Source organism: Numenius arquata, chromosome 2 (genome assembly GCF_964106895.1).
Source record: "Numenius arquata chromosome 2, bNumArq3.hap1.1, whole genome shotgun sequence".
Lineage (NCBI taxonomy): Eukaryota > Metazoa > Chordata > Aves > Charadriiformes > Scolopacidae > Numenius > Numenius arquata.
In genome coordinates, this window is record NC_133577.1 from 121,405,818 (window position 1) to 121,428,710 (window position 22,893).

General features: G+C 35.7%; 1 protein-coding gene across 6 annotated transcripts in view; it reads right to left on the reverse strand.

The window, feature by feature from the left end:
* CACNA2D1 (calcium voltage-gated channel auxiliary subunit alpha2delta 1) overlaps positions 1-22,893 on the reverse strand; it is a 420,472-nt gene that overhangs the window by 178,809 nt on the left and 218,770 nt on the right. For all 6 annotated transcript variants that reach the window (XM_074144315.1, XM_074144313.1, XM_074144316.1 and 3 more), the window contains exon 5: positions 14,147-14,191. In XM_074144315.1, the coding sequence (XP_074000416.1) occupies positions 14,147-14,191 (45 nt within the window). The remainder of the gene's footprint in view (positions 1-14,146; positions 14,192-22,893) is intronic.

Consider the following 22,893-nt stretch of genomic DNA (forward strand, 5'->3'; position numbering starts at 1 on the left):
TAGATACAAGGAAGAATTTTTTTACAATGAAGGTGGTGAAACACTGGCACAGGTTGTCCAGAGAGGTGGTACGTGCCCTGTCCCTGGAAACATTCAAGGTCAGGCTGGACAGGGCTCTGAGCAACCTGATCTAGTTGAAGATGTCCCTGCTTGTTGCAGGGAGATTGGACTAGACGATCTTGAAAGGTCCCCTCATACCCAAATTATTCTTTGATTCTATGAAAATCTGGCTTTCTTGTAGCATTTTAGTGAATTACACTTTAGAGAAACAGATGAAAAGGATTGGGTTTTCCTAATTTCTTCAGGTGGAGAGAGTTTCTAAACAAAAATTCAAGTTTCTGGAAATCATCTTCTATTTGAAAGAGTTGAAATTACATCTATGAATGCACCTTAAATACCATGACCCAGGGAATTATAGTTTCTTGTAAATAATATAACTATTTTCTTACTTTCTGACAAAAACAAACATTATCAATATATAAGAAATCATTTGGCGATAAGCTAGAAACCCTTTAAGACAAAAAGATAGTAATAAAGGAATTAATGAAAATTATAACAGCAATTCTTTTGAACTTCTAATGATTATATGAGCATTTTATCATCCACGTTATGAAGAAAAACGCTAAAAAGACTGATGCTATTTTTTTTTTTAAATCATATCCACAGGACCTATCATTGCATTTTGTAGCTATGGCTACAAATCATTAAATAAAACTTCTATACAATTTTGTAGGAATGAAACTGCCAGAAGCAGCCTGTTTTCAACAAAGTGATGAACAATTACCCAGATAGAAGAGGTAGTCAGCATCTGGCTGGTCAAGTATTAACGAAGGAATTCCATGGTAGATCAGTGGTCCAAATAGGACAGAATATGGCAATACGTCATGCTAAAAATTAAAATCTGTTTAACTAATATTTTTTCCATGGGAAGTGGAGTACACACATGCTCAGATCTACTCTTTTAACTTGAAGATGAGAATTCAGATTCCTACCGGACTTACCAAATGGAATTTGTTATTCCATTTTTAAGCCAAGATTGTTCCTCCATCTCCTTGATGTTTACTTGAAAACTGATAGTACAAGTTGCCTGAGTCAGTCTGTTCCTGCAACTAATGCCCACTGAGCTCAGGGAGACCACCTGCTTGCAACCATGGGCCCAAAACAAGCAAGCCACAATCCATGTGCCTTTGATTTGAAAAGGCAAAGAAGAGACTCTCTTCTGTAAGTGTCGCAACAAGGTAAGGCCAAGAAGGTTAGATTGGGTGGCAGGATGAGGGGCTGAAAATCTGAAATCTCCTAAGCATATTAGCAATTAACATAATTTATTTTAAAGATCTATGATAACAGCTTGTCTTTCCTAAAACTGACACAAAATTTTAGTGAGTTTAGTGGGTTGAACCTTGATTTCTTATTTAGTAACCAGAAAAGAATGGAAAGTTATGTTATTTTCTCATTATTACATGTTACAGCTGACCTTCAAAGCAAAGCTGAATAAAATCTGCTGTAGTAACATCAGTATGTAAAAATTCATCTTTGTCCTCTCCTATTTTCTCTCTAACTACAATGTCAGGTAAAATGAAATATTTATTTTAAATATTTAAGCACATAAGATATATAAGGCATATTTATCTTCCTAAAGATGTGCTACTTCCTTCCCAGCCCTTAAGTCATGAGAAGCCTCTGCCAATCCCCAGAGTGTTTCAAGGGTGATGGGGAGCTGCCTCATAATGACATCAGCACATTTGGATCAATCCCATCTGATCCCATGGACTTGTGTATGTCTGACATGCTTCATTGGTCCCTAAATCTATCTTCTGCTGTTGTAGGAATAGTTTCTTTCCCACGGCTCCCAGGCTAAGGGACCTGGCAGACCGAGGCAAAGAAGGCACCAAGTACCTCATCCCCACTATGTCCTTAGCCACAAGGTCTGTTCCCATTGAGAAGTTTCTTTAGCTTTCCTTTCGATATCACTGTACTTAAAGAAGCACTTTTTGTTGCTCTTTATGTCCCTCAGCAATACAAACCCCAGATGAGATTTGACTTTCCTAATTCTATCTCTTCTCCCCTTGAAGGTTCAGGCAACATCTCCATAGCCCTCCTGGGTCATACATCCCGGTCAGGAGTTCAGGAGTCATGATGTGTAGTAACCCATTTTGAACCTCTCAACTTGATTCTCTTCTACATGGAGTGATGGCCTGGGAAAACTCAGGAATTTAGGACTAGGGTGTTCATTAAGAGCAATTTTCCTGCCTGCCCTTAAGGTATCATGTATTGGACAGAACTGCCTACTTCAGTATTGACTTTGATAGTGGCTTGCTGGCTAAGATGATGCCATTAGTCAACACTAGGAATATTAGAATAAAAGCACATCTTACTCTAACCGATTAAAATGGTACGAGCCATTCAGAAAAGACCAGTGAATTATTAAAAAAAAAATATTTTAAAATTCATAACCTCCTTCAAATTATTGTAGTCATATCCCACTAGAGTAATCAAACATGTAACAAAATAAAAAAAAAATATCCATTGTTGACAAAGTCTCATAGAATACTTGGTCATCTACAATTTCAGCACCAAAATGTACTCTGGATAATTTAGATTTTTCATACATAATCCAATTAAATTTCAAATTAGAGATTGTTCTACTGTTTATTGGAATAAATTACACTGCCTACCTTTTACCACCCTCATATCTGATTAAAGATCATATCCCTGAAGAATAAGAACTGTTAAATCATCTTAGTGCTTCATTGGGAATTAGTTATAATACCCACTGAATTTGAACATTTAATTAATTTGATTTTTTCATCTGATGCAGTTGTCTTTGCCATACTTTGCTAAGCCATCAACTGATCCTGTTTCACAGCACATTCTTATCTTCAGTCATACTGGTTAGGTCCAGATTTTGTACATCCTGCAGCATACTAATTGGTTATTGCTTTTTATTCTTAATTTGTACCATCTTCCGTGTCAATAAGAACATTAATAGCTGTAAAGCCCTGGTTTGAGAAGGAGGTTAGAATACATGACCTCCAGAAGCCCTCCTAATCTAATTTTTTCGTGTGATTCTCTGAGTTAACACTAATGGGGCTCAAACCACTATACAAACATCACTCACTAATTCATGCTGATATAAATATAGTGCAGCTTTTCGCTAATTAAATGCCAGCTGTATCTAGGTAGGTAAAAGCAGTAGGTAACACTAAACCACCCACTGACCTCTGGGTTACACGTGGACCATAGACTTTCTCTACACACTAAATACCATATAATAATTTAAGTAAACTACCATAACACTATGTAAGACTATTTGTATGATTTTTAAAAATGCTAGTATGGTGAAAACCAACAATATAATAAATTAGAAGAACAGCATTCATGGAGACTGAGGGAAGTTTTAGAAGGATATTCTGCCTGAGAAGAGAAACAGATTCTAGGGGCAAAAACCAACAACAAACCCACCCAAGAAGGGAGAGGGAGAGGGTGAGGGGGAGGGAGAGGGAAAAGGGAAAAAGGTCAACCTTTAGATGTTGAAAGAACTAAAAAAATAGTCTGCAAAAGAAAACAGCTTTGTAAAAGGTCAGCCAAAACTGAGTTCAAAAGCTTTTAGGGTCTGAACAATGTGATTCCCCACTGGATCAAAAATTATTTGCAATACACACCATAAAGGAGAGCTGCAAGAGTAGCTGTAATCCACCCGTTCACATACCAATGCTAAAAATCTCTGAGAGACTTCAAGTCTCAAGGCAAAAGCAGAAGCCCAGATGGCCTTTCACAGCCATGTGGGCAAGAAATGTCTCTGAAGCTAAACCCCCAATTGCCTCCTACTCAGCCCTACTCAAGGCAGGACTCAGGTGTAGAACTACAGAGTAAACGACCTTGCATAAAATGAGAGGCTTCAATTCTGAAGCTCTGCTGCTTTGCCATACTTATAGCAAGTACTGGAAATTAGAAACGTTAATGAAGAGAACTGCAGGAAAGGATAACCCTGGCTACAGTAAGAAAGCCTTATACTTCCTGATCATTCACTTATAAACACTACAAATGAGATGTTTTATATTAGATATGGTTGTCGTCTTCAGTCTATTTTTTTTTTTTTTTTTATATCTGTTCTCCAAAAAAAACAACAGGGACAGAGCATGCTGAGAATGGGTATGTGGAAAAGCCAGGGAGAGGGACCCACAGAATCACAGAATATTTTTGGTTGGATGGGACCTTTGAGATCATCGACTCCAACCAACAAAAAACAAAACAAACAAACAAAAAAACCCCAACAACCAAAACCAAAAAAACCCCCAAAAAATCCCAGAACACCAAACACCAAAACCAAACCAAAACAAACGCCCACAACCACACACCACACCACCCACAAACAGACACAAACCAACAATCTCGGGCACTAGAGCATGCTCTGAAGTGCCATGTCTACACGTTTCTTAAATACTTCCAGGGATGGAGACTCCACTACCTCCCTGGGCAGGCTGTTCCAGTGCCTGACCACTCTCTCAGTAAAGTAATTCTTCCTAATACCTAATCTAAACCTCCCCTGCTGCAACTTCATACCATTTCCTCTGGTCCTGTCATTATTCACTTGGGAGAAGAGGCCAACACCCACCTCTTGACAACCTCCTTTCAGGTAGTTGTAGAGGGCAATGAGGTCTCCCCTCAGCCTCCTCTTCTCCAAACTAAACATGACCCAGCCCTTTGCAGGTGATATCGGTCAATTCAGAAATACCATCATTTGCAGAGTCAAGGGCAGGGCAGGAGCAGGCGAGGAACTGCATTTCAAATCACTTACACTACAGGGAACTCTCTGAAAATCCCCAAACAGTGCAATGCATAGATTATTTCCTGTTTAAGGATATATTCAGAATCATAAACCACTCTGAAAGTATCTCCAAGAAAGCCAATGTTGTATTATGTCTCCTAGTAAAGCAGCATTTCATGTCATCTGAAGAACACAAAACTACATATTAATCTCCCAATCAACTAATAATAATTGTATATGCTTCCCACAGTGGAGAATCCAGGGTGTCTCCCTTGCCACATATGCAAACTGAATATTAAAGCCAATTTTGTAATTTCAGTATTCCTAATGTCAGCCATACCTTTGATGAATGGTTCAATTGGTCATTTACTTTATCTGAGATATGAGTAAGCAGTAGATCAGCAGAACCACAGAAGACACACCTACCAGCACATTTCCATTCTTGTTTTTAACTTTAACTTGAAAACACAACTCAAAGATTTTGGTGATTTAGCTGTCTTGAGTCTTGATAGTAAATCTTATTAAAATATTATTAAGTGCTCTATTGCAGTTTTCTTGATCTGCCTTACATTTTTCAAAGCCTATTTCTACCTTCAATCAATATGAAAGCATCAGATTCAGTCATTCGGGATTTTTTGTACCACTTCCAAATCTCAGTGTGACCAGCACATTTCCAAGTGACGTGTCAAAACACTCGTACAACATTGCTATCTATAATCAGGCCACAAAGCACTCATTAATCAATGATATAAACATTCTATAACAAGTTCAGCTTTTGGAATTGCTCTTATTTACCAATAAAGAGCTACACTGCATTCACTGCAATTGTTATCACTCATGCATTGGATATTAGGAGGAAATATCCTGAAGGAAGAAATTTTCCATTAAGCTGATGAATCACTAGCTTTAGGGCTAAATTCTGATCTTTGGTGTGGCATAAACTTAGCCTCCATGGGAAGACTTCAAGCACTGCTTTTTTGTGCAAATTTGCCTTCAAGGTAGGATTCTCCACATTAAGAACATCCTCATCTTTTTTAGGACACTGACAACTACGGCTATCACTCTTGCCATTACTATTTCATAACTGTTTCAGAGGTAGGAGATAGCTTTGGGGCAGTCATATATTTCATTATCATGTATTTTTCATCGCAGCCTCAAACGTATATTCATTTGGGAGAAGAGACAACTTGCACAGATTTGAATAAAGGAGTATAACCCTGACACTTAGCTTTTTTACCAGAATACTTTAAAAAAAGAAAAAAAAGTACCCCTGCTCCCTATGGCAATAGATCATTATAATTTCAATAGGAAGCTCAAAGGAATGCCTTTTCTCCCTTTGGGTTGGATTCAAGCTTACCTATAATGCCTTGAAATGGAAAGGCCTGACATGTTTTGCAGTGATAGTTGGTAAAAGACACACATTTCCCAGTGAACAATGCGTAAAGTCTGGGTACTGAAGCACCCAGTGTCAATCACGCCCTCATCATCAGTTCTGATGCTCATTTTCCAAAGAAAGGCATCCAAATCACACTGTTAGCAATTATAACACTGGATTCCAGACATGAGAGAGGAAAGTATGCAGAAAAAACACTGGAATATGCATTTTCCTGAAAGGCCTGGAAGTCAAGGTACCATGAAATTACTACAAATAAGAACAATAAGTCCTTTTGTATGAAAAGCATGAACAACAGATTTAATATCAAAGAAAATATATGGCTTTCCTGCTTACTCCTCCCCGCATACTATAGATAAGATGTTTTGTGCTACCTTATAACAGGATTTTTCTGTATCTTCTATATCTACTCCTTTTTAGGCAGTTCACTTTCAAACATATTAATTCAAATGGAATTTTTTCAATGTATGTACAAAAGTAACTATGTTCTATGAAATCTAGAATATAATAACTTAAAAGATTAATATCTCTGAATATGCTGTGTGTTTCAGAAGCACAGAACAGAATCTTGGAATACTCTCAGGAATGAAAAAATTGCGACACCCAACGAGTATTTTCTGAAAAAGGAAATAGGTTGGGACATCTATGGGAATCTATCAAGTTTTCCCCTCTTCAGTTCATAAAATTTTAAATGTATTATAGACTTAATTATTAATCCCAAGTACTACCAAAAGATATAGGCTAATATTCAATATATATTTTAATAAAAATGCTAACATAGTTGAAAAGTACGACATTTATTACAGATTTGAAATTCCTGTTCTAATCAAACTTCTCTAAGGCTTTAAAAATGTTCCCTATATGGTTGCATCAACAGTCCTACTCTGATGGTCTTTGATAATGGAAGATATAACTTATACTAGCAAAAGTGTGCTTTCCATCTTATAGCTTAGGTCAGTATAAGAGCAAACTACCCTGGCAAAATGCCTCCCTTGTCTCTATTAAAAAAAAGGTCAGAAATTTGTGTTGCTAGTACCCATTACACTGAGAAGGGGAAAAAAAAACTCCAGGCAAACAAAACCTCGATAAAACCCACGTCATATTGCCAAGGATCAGAATAATTCTGGCACAGATGCAGCCCAAGTTGTTAGTTCAAATTCAAAATACCTCCATCAAACATCAATCAACTAATATTTCAGTCTATTTACAAATTTAGCCATTAGCCTGCTACAGTATCACAATGCTCTGAGAATGTACAAAAAAACCCCATATAAACCAAGTGCCAAATGGTGTTTTCCAATGAAATTTTCACATGCCTAATTCTACCACACACCACCAAGAGACGCAACATTAAACAGAAAATACGAGAAATATGTATGTCAATATAATTTCATCAGATATCTGCAATATCTTGTCCTGCTGAAAAACCCTAGTATGTTCAGAAAGTTTGGTGGGGGGAAGGTGGGGTAGGGAGGCAGAATTATTTTTTTTTCTAAAAAGGCTCTGTACTTTCTGAAGCAAGTGGGGGAGATATGTCCTGTTTGAAAATGTTCTCATCTTTCAGCCCACCATTTTAAAATAGGAGATGGATTTAGTGGATAGAAAGAGAACAAGTTACAGCTTACCCACATTTCCCAATGATGATTAGAGTTTGTTTGGCTTTTTTTAAACACTTAGAAAAGAGCAGGCAAAAAGATATTACAATCACTTCCTATGTTCTCCATCTGATGCATTCCATCTTATATGCCCAGAATTGTGGTATGTTAAAACCCACCGGGAATTTTTTGAAATGATGTTTACATTCACACCTAATCCTCCTTTCTTAGTTTTACAAGTTTTCAACTTGATGTAGATATTTTTTTTCATCCCTATTTTGTAAAAACTTGACAGCTGCCTTTATGCTGCAGTTTTAAACTCAGAGAGCTAACATTTCACATATTATTCTAAAATAACAAGGCACCACTGAATTAGGAATGCTATCTAAACCACGTGACAAAAACTGCTTATCAATTTCTCCCTGCAAGTTTTATAAAGCAATAAAAAACTGTTTTTCATGTTTAAAACAGCAATAGGCATGCTCCAGATTGCTTCTCTCTGGTGGAATACACGTATTGACTGTAGTCAGAGTGAATTCACATTTTGTGCGGATACTTACTCCACAAAGGGACCCATAATTCTAGAGCCTTCATGTTAATTCAGTAAAATAAAATAAAAAGTGCTACCATCACTTAATACATGATCGACTACACAAGAAGTACTGCTCTGTTAGCCATGACTGCAGTCCAACATGGGGCTGTGTGAAGGAACTCTCTAATAAATCACTTGTGCTAACTAGGGGGACAGCTCTTGCCAGGAGATGCAACCGGCTGCTCCCAATTAAAGCCTAATGAGTAAGACCTGCAGAGGAGCTGCAGACTTCCAATGAGGCATGGCTGGTTTCATGTTAAAGAAACATTTGTAATACTTTGTAGTCCCGTAAGTTAAATCACTAAAAAATTTCAGTTTTCTTTTCCTTAGGCTGCTTTAGATTGTGCAAGGAGGAGTTTATAAAACCATGACAACAAATTATATTGAAAGAAGGTAGAAAAGGAGCAAGATGCAAAGAGGATATGACAGAAACATTAAGGAAGAAATCAAGGAAAAATAAAAATTAAGCAATTGAGCAAATTAGTGCATAGTGGAGAGGTGGATTACTTGAATATGTGTCACAGAAAAAATAGATTCAGAAAAGTTCTATAAAGATGCACAATCACTGGAAATAAAATGGAGACTGGTACAAAAAAAGAGGGAAGAACTGAACAGTGAAGCAAAAATGACTGTAAACAGGGTGAGGTACAAAGGACAAGAAGAGAAAACAGGCAAAGCAATATTAAAACTTATGGGAAAGGGCATCCTAATGTGGTACCGCTCAGTTGTCCAATAAAAGCAGTGCAGCATTTGTCCAGAGTCATAAGACACAAGCGTTTGACACCTGCAAATTAAAGTGCATGACACAGACTGCAATATATCAAACTGAAAGGGTTCTAGGGAATAGGACAGTGAATGAAAACCTGAGACCTGTATTAAATTACAAGTTTGGCCATTATCTTCCTATGAGATATGAAAAATGGGAATATAATACATCCTACCTTGTTGTGAGGATAAAACTCATTAATTATCAGGAAGTGCTCACACATTACAGCGCTGTGGGGGAAATAAGCAGGTAGAATCTAATTGCTGTTGTAGGATAAAGAGTACAGAAGGTATATTACTGATTGATGGACTAAGGGGTTACAAATTGATTGTTTTATCTGAGAGACTGAGAAATCCAAAGGGCAAAGAATGATTGGTCTTCTCATGCCTTTTTCTTTTTTTTTTTTTTTTTAAGTCCAAGCAAACACAGTCATTAGATTCAGAAAGGCCCACGGAGACAGCAAATGAAAAATGAGAGAGAAGGGTCTCCTGAAGGCGGTACATAAACAGGAAGAAGGAAGCAAACTACAGCGCAGTGTATTAACATACACCAGAAAAAATACACAGAATTTAAGTTTGATGACTGTTCTTCTGCTAAAGGTATAATTTTAAAAGGATGAGTGGAGACAAATAAAGACTGGCAGGAAGGACATGTGAGATTAATCTCTTCTAATTCTTCAACATCTAAAAGTTAAGATCTAAAAGTGTCCATTATAGGAAGCTTGTGAACAGAGAGACACACAGCCAGAAGTGATTCAGCTGACTTTAGACGCTTATCTCAAAATAAACTGAACTGAACAACTCTCTAGTGGTTTCCACTGTGACTAGCTTAGATATTTAATTTTAATAAATAAATTTTTTCTACTAATTATTCCTACATGTACTGAAAGAGAACTATAATATCATGTCCTGTGATAAAATGAAGGCTCATAGCATGGAAGAGAAAAAAATATGAACTTCTTAGAGACAGCAAAGAATGGATGGCAAAAGCAGTTTTGCTGTCCAGTGCTTCAGAGACGATTCTATTAAAATCTCTCTATATAAAAAATGATACCACCTAAATCCTCTCAAGCATTTTTTCAGGCAGGAGCAAGGCAGAGGAGTCTGTGGTGTTTGCATACATAGTTGAGACCTGAATGCAGGTTTTCTCAAAAAACCATATAGTATTATGTCACTCACCATCTTATCCTTATTGCTGCTTCTTTCAAGTTAGATTACTGATCACAATGACAGCACAGGCCCAAAACCAGCTATTTTCACACTCAGTGTGTTTTATCAAAACATATTTAACTGATTCTTACCACCTTAACAAGATGGAAATCATCAGTAAGCATATCCACAACATATTCCCAACAAAGTGCTACAATTAGAATACAAATTTCCTAATCTGCATTTATCTAATCAGCCTCAACTTTACTGATGAAGGAAAAGAATTCCTACATTTTGAATTTTTTAACAAATATTTGCATAAAAATTTTAACAGTGAAAAACTCAAGACATGAGACTTTTTTAGGAGGTGCATGTTACTGATTCCTGAAATACTGGGCCTTTTAAAGGGATCCAAATCTGCACGTATCATTTGCATATCTGAAAAAAATGTTTTTCTATAATATAAATGAGATTTATTGCATTTATTAAGAGTAAATACTAATATTGCAGTTGAAGAAGGATAATGTTTAGCATCATTATGAAATATTCACCTTTTCTAAATCGCAAGAATTACAGAACCATAGAATCATTTAGGTTGGAAAAGACCTTTAAGATCATAGAGTCCAACTGTTAACCTAACACTGTCAAGTTACACTAAACCATGTTCCTAAGTGCCATATCTACACACCTTTTAAATACCTCAAGGGATAGTGACTCAAACATTTCCCTGGGCAGCCTGTTCCAATGCTTGACAACCCTTTCAGTGAAGAAATTTTTTATAATATCATAAAATGGTTTGGGTTGAAAGGGACCTTAAATATCATCAAGTTCCAACCCCCTGCCATGGGCAAGGACACCTTCCACTAAATCAGGTTGCTCAAAGCACCATTCAGCCTGGCCTTGAACACTTCCAGGGACAGGGCCTTCACATCTCTGGGCAATGTGTGCAAGTGTCTCACTACTCTTAGAGTAAAGAAGAGTAAAGAATTTCTTCCTAACACCTAATCTAAATCTCCCCTCTTTCAGTTTAAAACTGTTACCCCTCATCCTATCGCTACACTCCCTCATAAAGTCCCTCCCCATCTCTCCTGTAGCCCCCTTCAGGTCCTGAAAGGACGCTATAAGGCCTCCCCAGAGCCTTTTCTTCTCCAGGCTGAACAACCCCAACTCTCTCAGCTTCTCTTCATAGAAGAAGTGCACCAGCCCTCTGATCATCTTCACGGCCCTCTAAAGCTCCCCTGGCACAGCTTGAGGCCATTTCCTCTTGTTCTATCACTTGTTACTTGGGAGAAGAGACCAACCGCCACCTCACTACAACCTTCTTTCAGGTAGTTGTAGAGAGCAAGAAGGTCTCCCCTCAGCCTCCTTTTCTCCAGACTAAACAACCCCGGTTCCCTCAGCTGCTCCTCATAGACTTGTGCTCTAGACCCCTCACCAGCTTCATTTCTTTGGATGGACTTCTTTGAATGTGAAGGAACAGAATGAGTATATTTCTCTAGGATGAAGAAATCCAGCCCTTAGCAGATATGCTGAACCAACAAGGTATCAGTAGCTGAGGTATCTGAGACTGCCGCTCCTTTCATGGTGTATTTAGAACTCCTGGGGAAATTTTTAATGGCATCTCCTGAAATCAAAACTTTTGTTCTGATCAGATAGTGACAAAAACTTAAATGACTGACAGAAGGCACACGCTCTCAAACAACCAGAGCTTGTAAATACTGTACTTTCTTAGTATCTTTTCCCTTCACATTGTTTTATAAACTTAGAATTAAATAAAGAAATTAGAAGCAAAATAAAACAAAGTTTTTCTTTTTTTTTCCTTTTCCCTCTTTAACCTTTTGATTTGAGGACTGTTATGAAGGAAAGAAAAATAACTATTTCAATACATGTAGCCCTATAAACATGCTGGCAACTCAAACAGAACCACAATCTTAATGCTATATTTTAATATTTTACAAAGGCCATATAGTACTGATCTCCAAAACATTGTAGATCACGCCATGCAAAAGTTACAGTGATATCCAGTTCACATTCTGCTTCTTCTGCTCATATGTATAGTTAACTAATAATTCCCATAGAATGTGCTGCTTAAACTAAGGATCTAAAGAATTGTACTAGACATTGGTAACTGCTATTGAGCTGTGCAACCTGGCTGAACTTTTCTCAATAGAAAAAGCGAGGAATGAAATCAATCAGGTTTGCACAGACAATAATTAAAATTAAAGAGGCTGAAATAACTCTAGCTTGCGTGCTAAAAAAAAAAAAAAAAAAAAAAAAAAGGAGAAAAATCCTTTCACGCTATAAAAGACAGAAAAGGTAGAGAAGTCTCCAGTCCTAGGATTTAAAACTTTTCATTGTGATTCAAATAATTTCAAAATAACTTCAGCTGGTGTTGAGTTTTGGTAGCGTACTCTGTGTTGCTGATGCCATGTTATAGTGTTACTTGTTTCTTGACAGATAGGCCCTTACTCACAAGAACTTTCTTACCTCAATAATAAAGGTTACTACAACTTAATTCTAAGAGTTTTAAAAGGCAGAAATAAAACCGTCCCATAAATAAATAAATTTAAAAAGACATCTGGTGGAATAAACTTTTTTTCCGGGCAAAAAGAAATCCCGAGGAAAGTCAAAGAAAATAAGAGTAAACTCTGGAACAGTATTTCCTTTCGTGCCTTGCCTACCCAATTTGGATTCGTGTTGTAATAGTCACCTCAAGACATTTTCCAATACTATTTAATCATAACAGATAAGGTAGACTATTTTACTTCCCACCATAATCTACCATCACTGTATGGTACATTTAGATTCAAAAGCCAATGTTTAAGCTTTGTACTCGTGTTTGAAGTGATCACCACCTTCAGTCCTAGTGACTTAAATCAGAAGAGACCAGTGTCTCAAATTTTGGTTAGTTTTAATGGATTTACTTAAAACATGCAAATTTTAAAACTCAGGACAGTAGCCTTGTTTGTTTTATCTGAATTCCGGTACTTGTAACTCCAGATAAGCATATCAAATAGTTCTGCTTGATGTGATCTATGTACCTTCCTTAATTGCCTTACAGCAGAAGCATCAATTACAATAGTGATGCCATCAATCTCTAAAGAATACTTGATTAAAAAGTGCAAATGAAGCATGCTGGCAATTTTGATTAATACATTTACAACATTTTTCTATGGTTTTATAAATTAAATCTATAATGAAGACAAGCAGTTGTATTATTTCAAGTGAAGGTGAGGATAACTTGTCTTGTCCCCAGAAGACATTAAGATTTTTAATAGCTAAAGCCCAATAGGAAACTTCAAACCACTCAAAGTAAGAGTTTTAGTAAAACTGGGAACTGAAACATCATACGTTTTCTCTAAAACTTGGGACTGGATTTTGAATTCCCTCAAAGCTTATTACAGTGGTATGAGTGATCACAAAGTGCATGAAAGTAGTTATTCAGTAACATTTTACATCTGTTTTCCCTTCATGTAAAAAATTTTTCACAAAGAATACAGAATAAGATAATATGCGCTTGGAAAATAGGGCCAGAAAATGGTTCCTTCAGAGTAGAGTAAATTATTTACATTTATCACTTTGATTCTCCAGTCCTATGATTATGATTTTATTACATTTCAAAAAGTGAATGATACTGCTGTCAGGATCTTTTTTCTCCCAGCACATTGCCTGCCTGATCAGTAACTCAGACTGTGTGAGGGAAGACAGACTTTGAGGATTAGAACATAAAATATTATCTGACTCTTGAGGAAACTTTTGAATATTTCTAAGTTTCTTGCTTCTGCAAAATATTTAAATGCTAGACTTAAAGTTTCATTATTGTTTTCAAGCCCTTAATTTTCTGAGATTACAGGCAATGTAACAAAAAGAAACATTTTACTTACATCGTTCTGATCATCTTTTGCATTGTAATAGATTATATCATTATTCTGCAAGAGAAAGAAAAGTAATTCTGTTAGTTTGAAAGTAGAGAGTAGAGTTTATTAGCAGTAATTTGTACTAAAATACATTTTAAAATAAAACTGCACTTTTTTATGTATTCTCTTTGAAGTATGACGGAATCAGACCTTTGCTTGCTCTCTGTTTCATGCATTTTTCTCATGCTCCTGTTTATTTGCATTCATTTAATTTTTTTTCCCTGGTAAGTTACGTAAGTCACTCAAAAAGCCAGCTAGAAAAGTACACACAACGTTGGACAACATCCAGAGCTCATAAAAGACTTCTGTGAATTGTTTCTTTTACAGACATATGATGATTTCACTATGCAAATAGGTGATTTATGCACCATGACATCGAGCAGGCAATAGACACGACGATGCACGGGCATTGCTCAGTGGATTAAGTATTTGTTGCACACGCGTCTATTGTTTTATTCACCTCCCACAGTGAAAAATAAGATGGGAAAATACATCACAGGAGGCTCTGGCTGTTGTAGCGTGGAGTGGATCCTGGCAACTGCGTGGAAATCCCATACTATGTAATTCAAGCAAAGCACTGAGGGAGAAGATTACTAGTTTCCATTGCAAAATCAGTCAGAAGCTTCACTCAGTGTAAGTCTACAGTGGCTTGAAAATGGGTATTTCCTATGGAACAGGTTTTTGTTTTGTCTTGAAATACTTCTGAACCATTTAAAATCCTTAAAGATTTAGTCTCACTGTAGTAGCTTTCCACTAAATATAATTTCTGTAATGTGCCCTTTATTTGCTTTTATACTTTTTTGAATTAAAGTAAACAACTGTTATGGGCATTTCTGTATGAAATAGACCTATACATGTACGTAGCATTCTTTTAAGATTCCCATTACAGATTGTGAATAAATTAAGAAATGGAGAAGTTACTTTTCTTCATGTCCAGCATATTGTTTAAAGTAGGAAATTGCTATTAGCCTCTAAAAATAGCCTTAATTTATATTTTCAGTTCTGTTTATGGTAATATCTTTGGATTTATGTATCTAAATAAAAAGCTGAACACAAACAAATAATTTTTCTTTTATAAATACCAACAGGAAAGAATGATTTCAGTAATCATTTTTCAAGTGGGTAAGCCAACGACAATTATTAATTGCACTAAAAAAGGCGTGCTACATGGTAATGCAGTTCACCTTTATAAACCATCATTTTGCTCACTTCATAAATAATGAAATTGTTCATTCTCCTTTATGATCTTTTTGAGATCCAAACTTGAAATATATTGTAGATGAGCTAAATGCCATTCTGACGTAATGTTATTAACATCAACTCATCGTCTTTCCTTTTCCCTCAAAAGGCAGTTTTCCACTTTTCCATCAAGAAGCTCTTCTACCCAGTTGAGTTGGGTTTGTATCACTATCGGGGTAACTAAGCCAGACCACAGTGTGTTACAGACACAGGAGGAAATTCCTTTCATCATTAAAGACCAAAGCAAATTGCTTATTCACTTGATTGTTGTAAAGAAAAGACCATCTAATGCTTGTGGGAGCCTTCAAGAAAGTTGGAAGGGCCAAAAGATTTAATTTTCTTTGGAAACTTTTTACTTTGTACATGGTTGCATAGGAAATAACTGTTCTGTAAATAATTTGACCTGTTCAAAAAGCCATGTAATTCTTTAGCAAGCAAGATTTAGAACTGCAAACGATCCAACTCTGAGTGGTGCTGTCTGGAAATGCTAGCACAAGTGTTTTCAGCACAAGAGGATCCGTTCAATTTAAATTAAAAAAAAAAAAAAAAAAGTTGTTTCACTTCAGAAGGCAGGGGAAAAGAATCATCCGCTCACTACACCTCCTTGTGTTATGTTGTGTGGTTGTTATGTTATGTTATGTATGTTGTTATGTTCCCCTGCAATCTCTTCTCTAGAAGCTTTTGTTCAAGAAAACTGAGACCAGGAAAAGCAGCACAGACATCCGTATCTGCATACATATATAAAAGAATACGTATATTCTTTTGTTTAGTGGTTTCATTTTAAAAGGAAACATTTTCATAAAAGCACAATTCTTTTAGGTCATCTCTTGCATTGTCTCTCATCAATATTGTTGGTTTGTGTCTGTTTGTGGGTGGGGTGGGGTGTGGTTGTGGGCGTTTGGTTTGGTTTGGTTTTGGTGTTGGTGTTCTGGGATTTTTTGGGTGTGGGGTTTTTTGTGTGTGGGGGAGGGGGTTTGTTTGTTTGTTTGTTTTTTGGGTTTTTTTTGTTGGTTGGACTCGATGATCTCAAAGGTCCCATCCAACCAAAAATATTCTGTGATTTTGTGATATGTCATTTTATTTCCCCACCCCATTCCCATTGCTCAAGGTTACCATATAAGTGTATCTTGTCACAGACTCGCTTAATGCATAGGATGTTTAACACTCCTCTACACACATAATTTTGTTTATCTACTTGAAGAAAATTATTCTTTATTGAATCTCTAAATTGATCGAAGCCCGCATACCGTTTCTATCTACTTCTACTGGCTGAAACAGTATTTCTTAAATCACCTATGAAAGAACTATGTTTCAGAAACATGATACATTTATAAGTTAATTAAAGTAACACTCCCAAAATGAATTAGATATTTTTTTTGGCTATGCATATCTTGTAGTTCTTTACTCTGCCTGGACATATTACCTATATAATGTATAAACTAACACTGACATTGGTCATATCTCACTGCTCTTGATACACCGTCCTACAGCACACTAAATGCTGTACAGTTCCCAAATTAGAGTCATGGAACAGTTATATCTTTAGAGGACAATTTTTCATAATTCAACCACTTCTACCTGACAAAGACAAATTGTTTTGTTGCTGGCTCGAAAGCAAGTAGTTTAGGTATTTATTAACTTCTTAACACAAAGAATTTGAATTTTCCCACTGCTATACACTTCTGCCACCAGCTAATACTGCACACTTACTCAGTAAGCTTAAAATACAACGTAAATGTCCTTGATTATTTTTTTTTCTTTATCCAGTAATACTGTGAGACAGAGGAGTACATACTCACTGTTACTTCTGTTCATGAATGAAAGGATTTAGTAAGACAGTCCTGAAGCTAAATTTATGGCATAATTACTTTAGGAGACCATATACATAAATTAGAAGCTTTAGCATAGTATCAGTGATCATACAAGTTCACAAAAATTCATGCAGTTGGAAAAGTGAAGGGTAGTTTTCACCATCATTAATTTCCCTGACAAGGATATGCAAGGCATGCAAAAATTACATTAAGGACCAGGCCATGAATGTTTTATTTGTGAGACTCACTATTTTCTTCTATTCTATCCTAAAAAGTCTTTTTTCTTCCACACTTTCATTTGTATTATTATCTGCTGAAGCTAGATTGTTCCATTGTCATTATATTGCTTTTCATTTCAACAGCACTTTGTTTCCCGGCTTTGGGTATAAAATAATTCCAACGGGAAACACTATATATTGGGTAGTATTAATGAATTCCTAAATTTCCTCACACAGAACCCAGTTTCTGGTCTCTATGGTCTCTATGTCTAGAGACTTGAAGAAATACACAGATTCATTAAATAGAAGAAAAACATGGGAAAATACAATATTTCAGAACATTTGCATATAAAATTTGGATTCACACCAACACTAATTTACACTCACATTTTCTCTATGGAGCAAGTTTACAGATACAGTCTAATGATTTGACTAGTTAATTGCTTAATCTCAACTCAGGACTACAACAATGGAGCTGAATTTGGCTTGTCACGACACCAAATAATACTTTCTTTCAATCAAAGTCTTTGAAGAACAACAAAAAGGATTACATTACAACAAGGCATATCTGACCCTACAGATAATTATGAGTAGTAATGAGTAGTAAATCGTGGTAATATATCTATGCCAGTTTGTTGGCAAAAGCCATATACCCTCCTTTACTCTACCAAGTGCCAAAGATAGAAGCTCTTTGTCATCACTGCCACATAGTGGCTTCTGTAAGAAAATTTGCTCTGTAAATCCTATCCTAGAATTCCAAGAATTTTCCATGAAATATGGACACCATCAACTGATCAAACCTCTTTTTCAGTGGAAACATTGTATGTGTGATTTGTATCTGCTTATTATATGTGTGATTTTTACCTCCTTTTCCACAAGACATGTTTGCATTTCATTCATGAAAGAAAAATAAAACAACAAAACAAAACAGAAAACCCCACAAGTCAGAAATCTTAAGATTTTCGGCAAAGACCTAATACTATTTGTTCAGAAATGCTGCTTTCATGGAAGCTGTGATTAAGATTCCTTAAGCCCTCAGGTCTGTATGTGAGGCTTGCTAGAGAATCTACCTAATTTAGATCCTGTGATGTAGTCAAAAATGGAGCTAAGCATGCAGGGGAGATTGAAGGCCTAAATTCAATTCTAGAACTTGGTGTGACACTGTAACAGACTACCTGAAAATAAATAAATTAAAAAAAAAAAAAAAAAAGGAAGCAACCAGTTTTCTTCAGCTTTTCATACAGTAAGAAATTTATGTGTTAATCTAGACAGACATCACAACTACCCTTTTTCCCTAATAGTAACAGTTCTGAAACATTTGTTGATAAAACATGGAAGTAAAAATAACACTCTTTTCTATGACTTTATTTGCTGCAAAGATGCTAGAAGACAATGAACTCCCTCTACAAAGAAAACAGAGGAGTTTTTGTTAAAGGTGTCCACACCTCAAAAATTTTCTGCAATGAACCACTGGAGGAAAACCTAAAATTACTGTGGTAGATTATATTGCAAATATATATTACTGCACAATTATTAGTGCATATTTTATAATCTAAAATTAAGGCCAAATATGACTATTTGAATTTTGTTTTAAAACAACATACTTCCCAAAACTTCTAAGTATTTTCTACTAAATTTGGTAGAGCAATCAAAAAGTGGCAATGTATAAAAGCGCCTTTATATATATATAACCTGCGAGTAGCGATATCTACCAGGATCCTATTGTTCTGCAAGTAATGAGGTAGAATAAGAAATGAAAAACCAGGGAAAAAGAAAAACAAAAACCCAAAACATATTACAAATATATGTCTGATTTTGACTGTTGAGTTTTAAAATAAGTTCTGAGAATTACAGATACAAATTTGGAAAGCATTTTAAAATCATATTAGTCCCACACACTTTGAAAAGACATAGAACACTAGTGAAAGAACTGGGAGTCCTGTTGCTCAGAATGCAGCAATAAAAAAATACTAATAATACTGGTTTATTTCCTCTTTCACAGACATACCAGAGGAAATTAGTGTAAATGCCTATAAACCCTTAATTAAGTGTGGGTAAAAACCACCCGCTTTAATTTTAACAAATATTTTCTTGTATCCCCTGGGAGAAAGATGTGTATTAAAAAAAGGTCACTCTAATACCTTAAGGGTAATTAAGATTTAAACCCAGCTAATAAATCTTATGACAAATAAGACAGGTAGTTTTAGTTTAATCCCTTATGTAGTCTGACATGCAGTTTAAGGCACAATTAGATACTTCAGAAAAGAAAGATAAATACGGCCTACCACAAATGAAAAATGACATCTGTTTCTAAAGAAAATATTTTAGGGAATAAGAGCCTACAAATAGGGGAAAAAAAGGAAAGAATGCTAACTACTATGACCTGTTTTGTTGTAGCTTTGTAATTTTGTGTAAGTGAAATGACACAGGCAAAATAAGTGGAAACCTTTTTTTCCCTTCCATATCCCTTAGTGGAAATACTGATTCACCTCCTGTCTTTAAAATAAACACTAAGTCCAGCAATACAGTAAATTAGTTGCAACCACTGTGTCTGAACATGGGCTGTGAGAAATGGGTTAGAAAGTGCATTTAAAATAGGGTCTTGAAACAGGACTTAGAAACAAGATCTTTTAAAAATCAAACTACTTTTAATTAAAAAATTACAAATACCCAACAGTTCAATAACACCCCAGTGTAGAAATACTTCCCCATATTACCTATTGTATGGGCAATTGAGTCACTTGGGTTAGACGTTTTCCCCCCAAATATAATTTGATTGAAGAACTACTTTCTCAGTATATTACATTTCATATACTGATTAAAAACTTCCAGGTCTGCACTATAATTTATGATAAGCCTTTTTCATCGGATTTGCGTAAAGGGCTTTTCTCAAGATTCTACTGAGACTAATAATTGGAACGAAAAGATGAAGGTGAAGATTACAGGAAATAACATAAAGGAGGATTGAAGGTGCTGCATACCCTTTGTCACAGAACACTCTTTTAAAAGATGAGAAAGATGCATTTATTTAGCATTCATTTACAAGTTATTCCTTCACTGACATTATCAATCTGAAAACCATTAAATTTATAGACATCTTTCATGAAATGGTCACTTGTCAATTCACAGATGTATCAGAGTAATAAATAAAATGAGTAATTTATTAATCACCTGCATGCTAGACTGGGGGACTAAAACATACAACCCTCATATAAACAGATAATTTATCAGATAAGAGTAATGTACAGACACAGGTTACAGACATGCTGATTTTAACCACTCTTGATTTAATTTGTCTGGTGTAAATTATAATTAGTAAAGCTGAGTAAGAAGTTGGTTTTTTTATCGTATTTAAAGCTCAGGAGATAACCCTAGTATTTTATTACAGGGTACAATAAGTAGACTCTTTTGTTAATTCATTTTTTTCTCCACAACGTCCATATTATGCCACATTGTACAATTAGTTAGAAAAGAAAGAACTGAAGTGTATTAAGGTTGCATGCACAGCCTCAAAAAAAAAGCAAAAAATATACTAGAAAGAGTACTCCTCTCTTCAAATCTCCAAAATTGATCATATAAACTGTTAAAAGTAGGAAAAAACTTTTCCATGTTAAACAAAATTCCCCATTCTTCAGATAATTTTAATTGTAACAATTGTTGTAAGAAACTGCCATTGGACTACCTAAACTCTCAGGATGATATTTAACTTCCTGAAAAAAATAAGAATGCATTTTAAATGCTAACTGTGATTTGGGTGCAGGATAAAAAGACAGAGGTGGTTGGATATGTCAGGTTAAATGTAATACAGCCCTCAAGATGATGAGAAACCCATGAGACAAACAAAAACCAAATAAGAATCTACAGATCTGTCCTTCTGAAATAATAGAACATATTCCATGATTATTTTTTTTCTACAGACATCCCATAGCTCAATGGCCTGTGATCAGAAGGCAATTTCTGTTGGACATGCAGTTAATTGGTAATATAACAATGGAATTTCATTAACTTGCCTACTGGTAAAGATAGTTTTGTCTTTATGAATTGTTTTTAACGTTTGGGATATTTTTTTATTTTATTTTTTAGTGCAACTGGTGGACTAAAAAAATCAAATGTGACAACTAAGTAAGTATTTTTAATTGCAAAATATCAAAGGCTAAATACTTCATGTAGAAATGAAGAATTAGTGACTGAAGATTTAATGATGCAAAACCACATTGACAGTAGTCTCTGGTATAGCTGATGATATCACAGAATGACTGTTGTTTCGGTTAGTCAAACTGAAATTTTCTCTTCAAGGATAATATTTTGATCTCCAGTAAAACCACAAGCACCACTATGCAAGAGTATATGCCAACATAGCTAAGACTATCAGACTCTCTCTCCCAGTTGACTAAACAGCCTTTTGCCTTCTCTTACTGCTCACTTTCATGTTGAACTGAAACCCTTACACAACAGATATCGGCAGTAACAGGCTACTGAAAAGAACTGTACTCTAAATAAATCTAATTGTCTTAGAAAATAAATTAAACTTTTCTATAAATAATTGTTTTGTTGACTTTTTCAGAGAAGAGACAAGTTTAGTAAGTTAAGCACCAGAAGTCTACACTAACTTGGGAAGAAGGATCAGGGCATCCCTTGGTAGCAGGACTTAAGCTTCAAAGCTCTTAGATTTTGTTTATTTATTTATTTTCAGCAGATCAAAGTGAGGAATTTTGCCTGTATTGAGCAGATGGAGAAATCTGTCATTTCTGAAAATTGAATTTCCCCCATAATGATGTAATGGGAGAGGAAAAACAGAAACAGGCTTTGTATTGGGAAAGACTGTTGGTTTTCTGGCAGCCTGCAATCTGTTTGTGGGGTTTGGATTTGGTTTTCTCTCAAGTAACAAGCACCATTTGATTTCAGAAGCACCATGCATTATTTGCTTACTTCCACCCTATGTGTACCCAGTAGCTAAACTACCAGCCAGGAGCTCTACATCTAAGGTAAAACTACGGTGGAAAACCCTGGGGATAGGCAGGCATTTCCACTTTTGAAAGGGCATATTCTGTAAAACAGCTCAAAAATAAGGCTATTGACACTGACAAAACTTCAACCCCAAATCTCTTCACACTGAGGATACAAAGAACCAGTGGCAGGATCCCTGATGCAAACCATAGCAGTTGTAACCAATGGGGCAGGAAAGGAAGCTCTTGCTCTTTTATCATCCCCATTACTTTAAGAGTTGCTTACTTGATTGTCTGATCCTGTGGTCACCTGAAAACAGTGTTGAAATGGCTTTAATCTCCTTGACTGAGCTTTTAAGATTGATGTTTTGCAATTTTAAATATTGTGGATGGGTTTTTTTTGGAAGAAGTATATGATACAGAGGCAGCGTAGTAATTATCATCAACTTTGCACACAACTATCTTCAACCCACACTATGTTCCAAAGACTTTTTCGAACC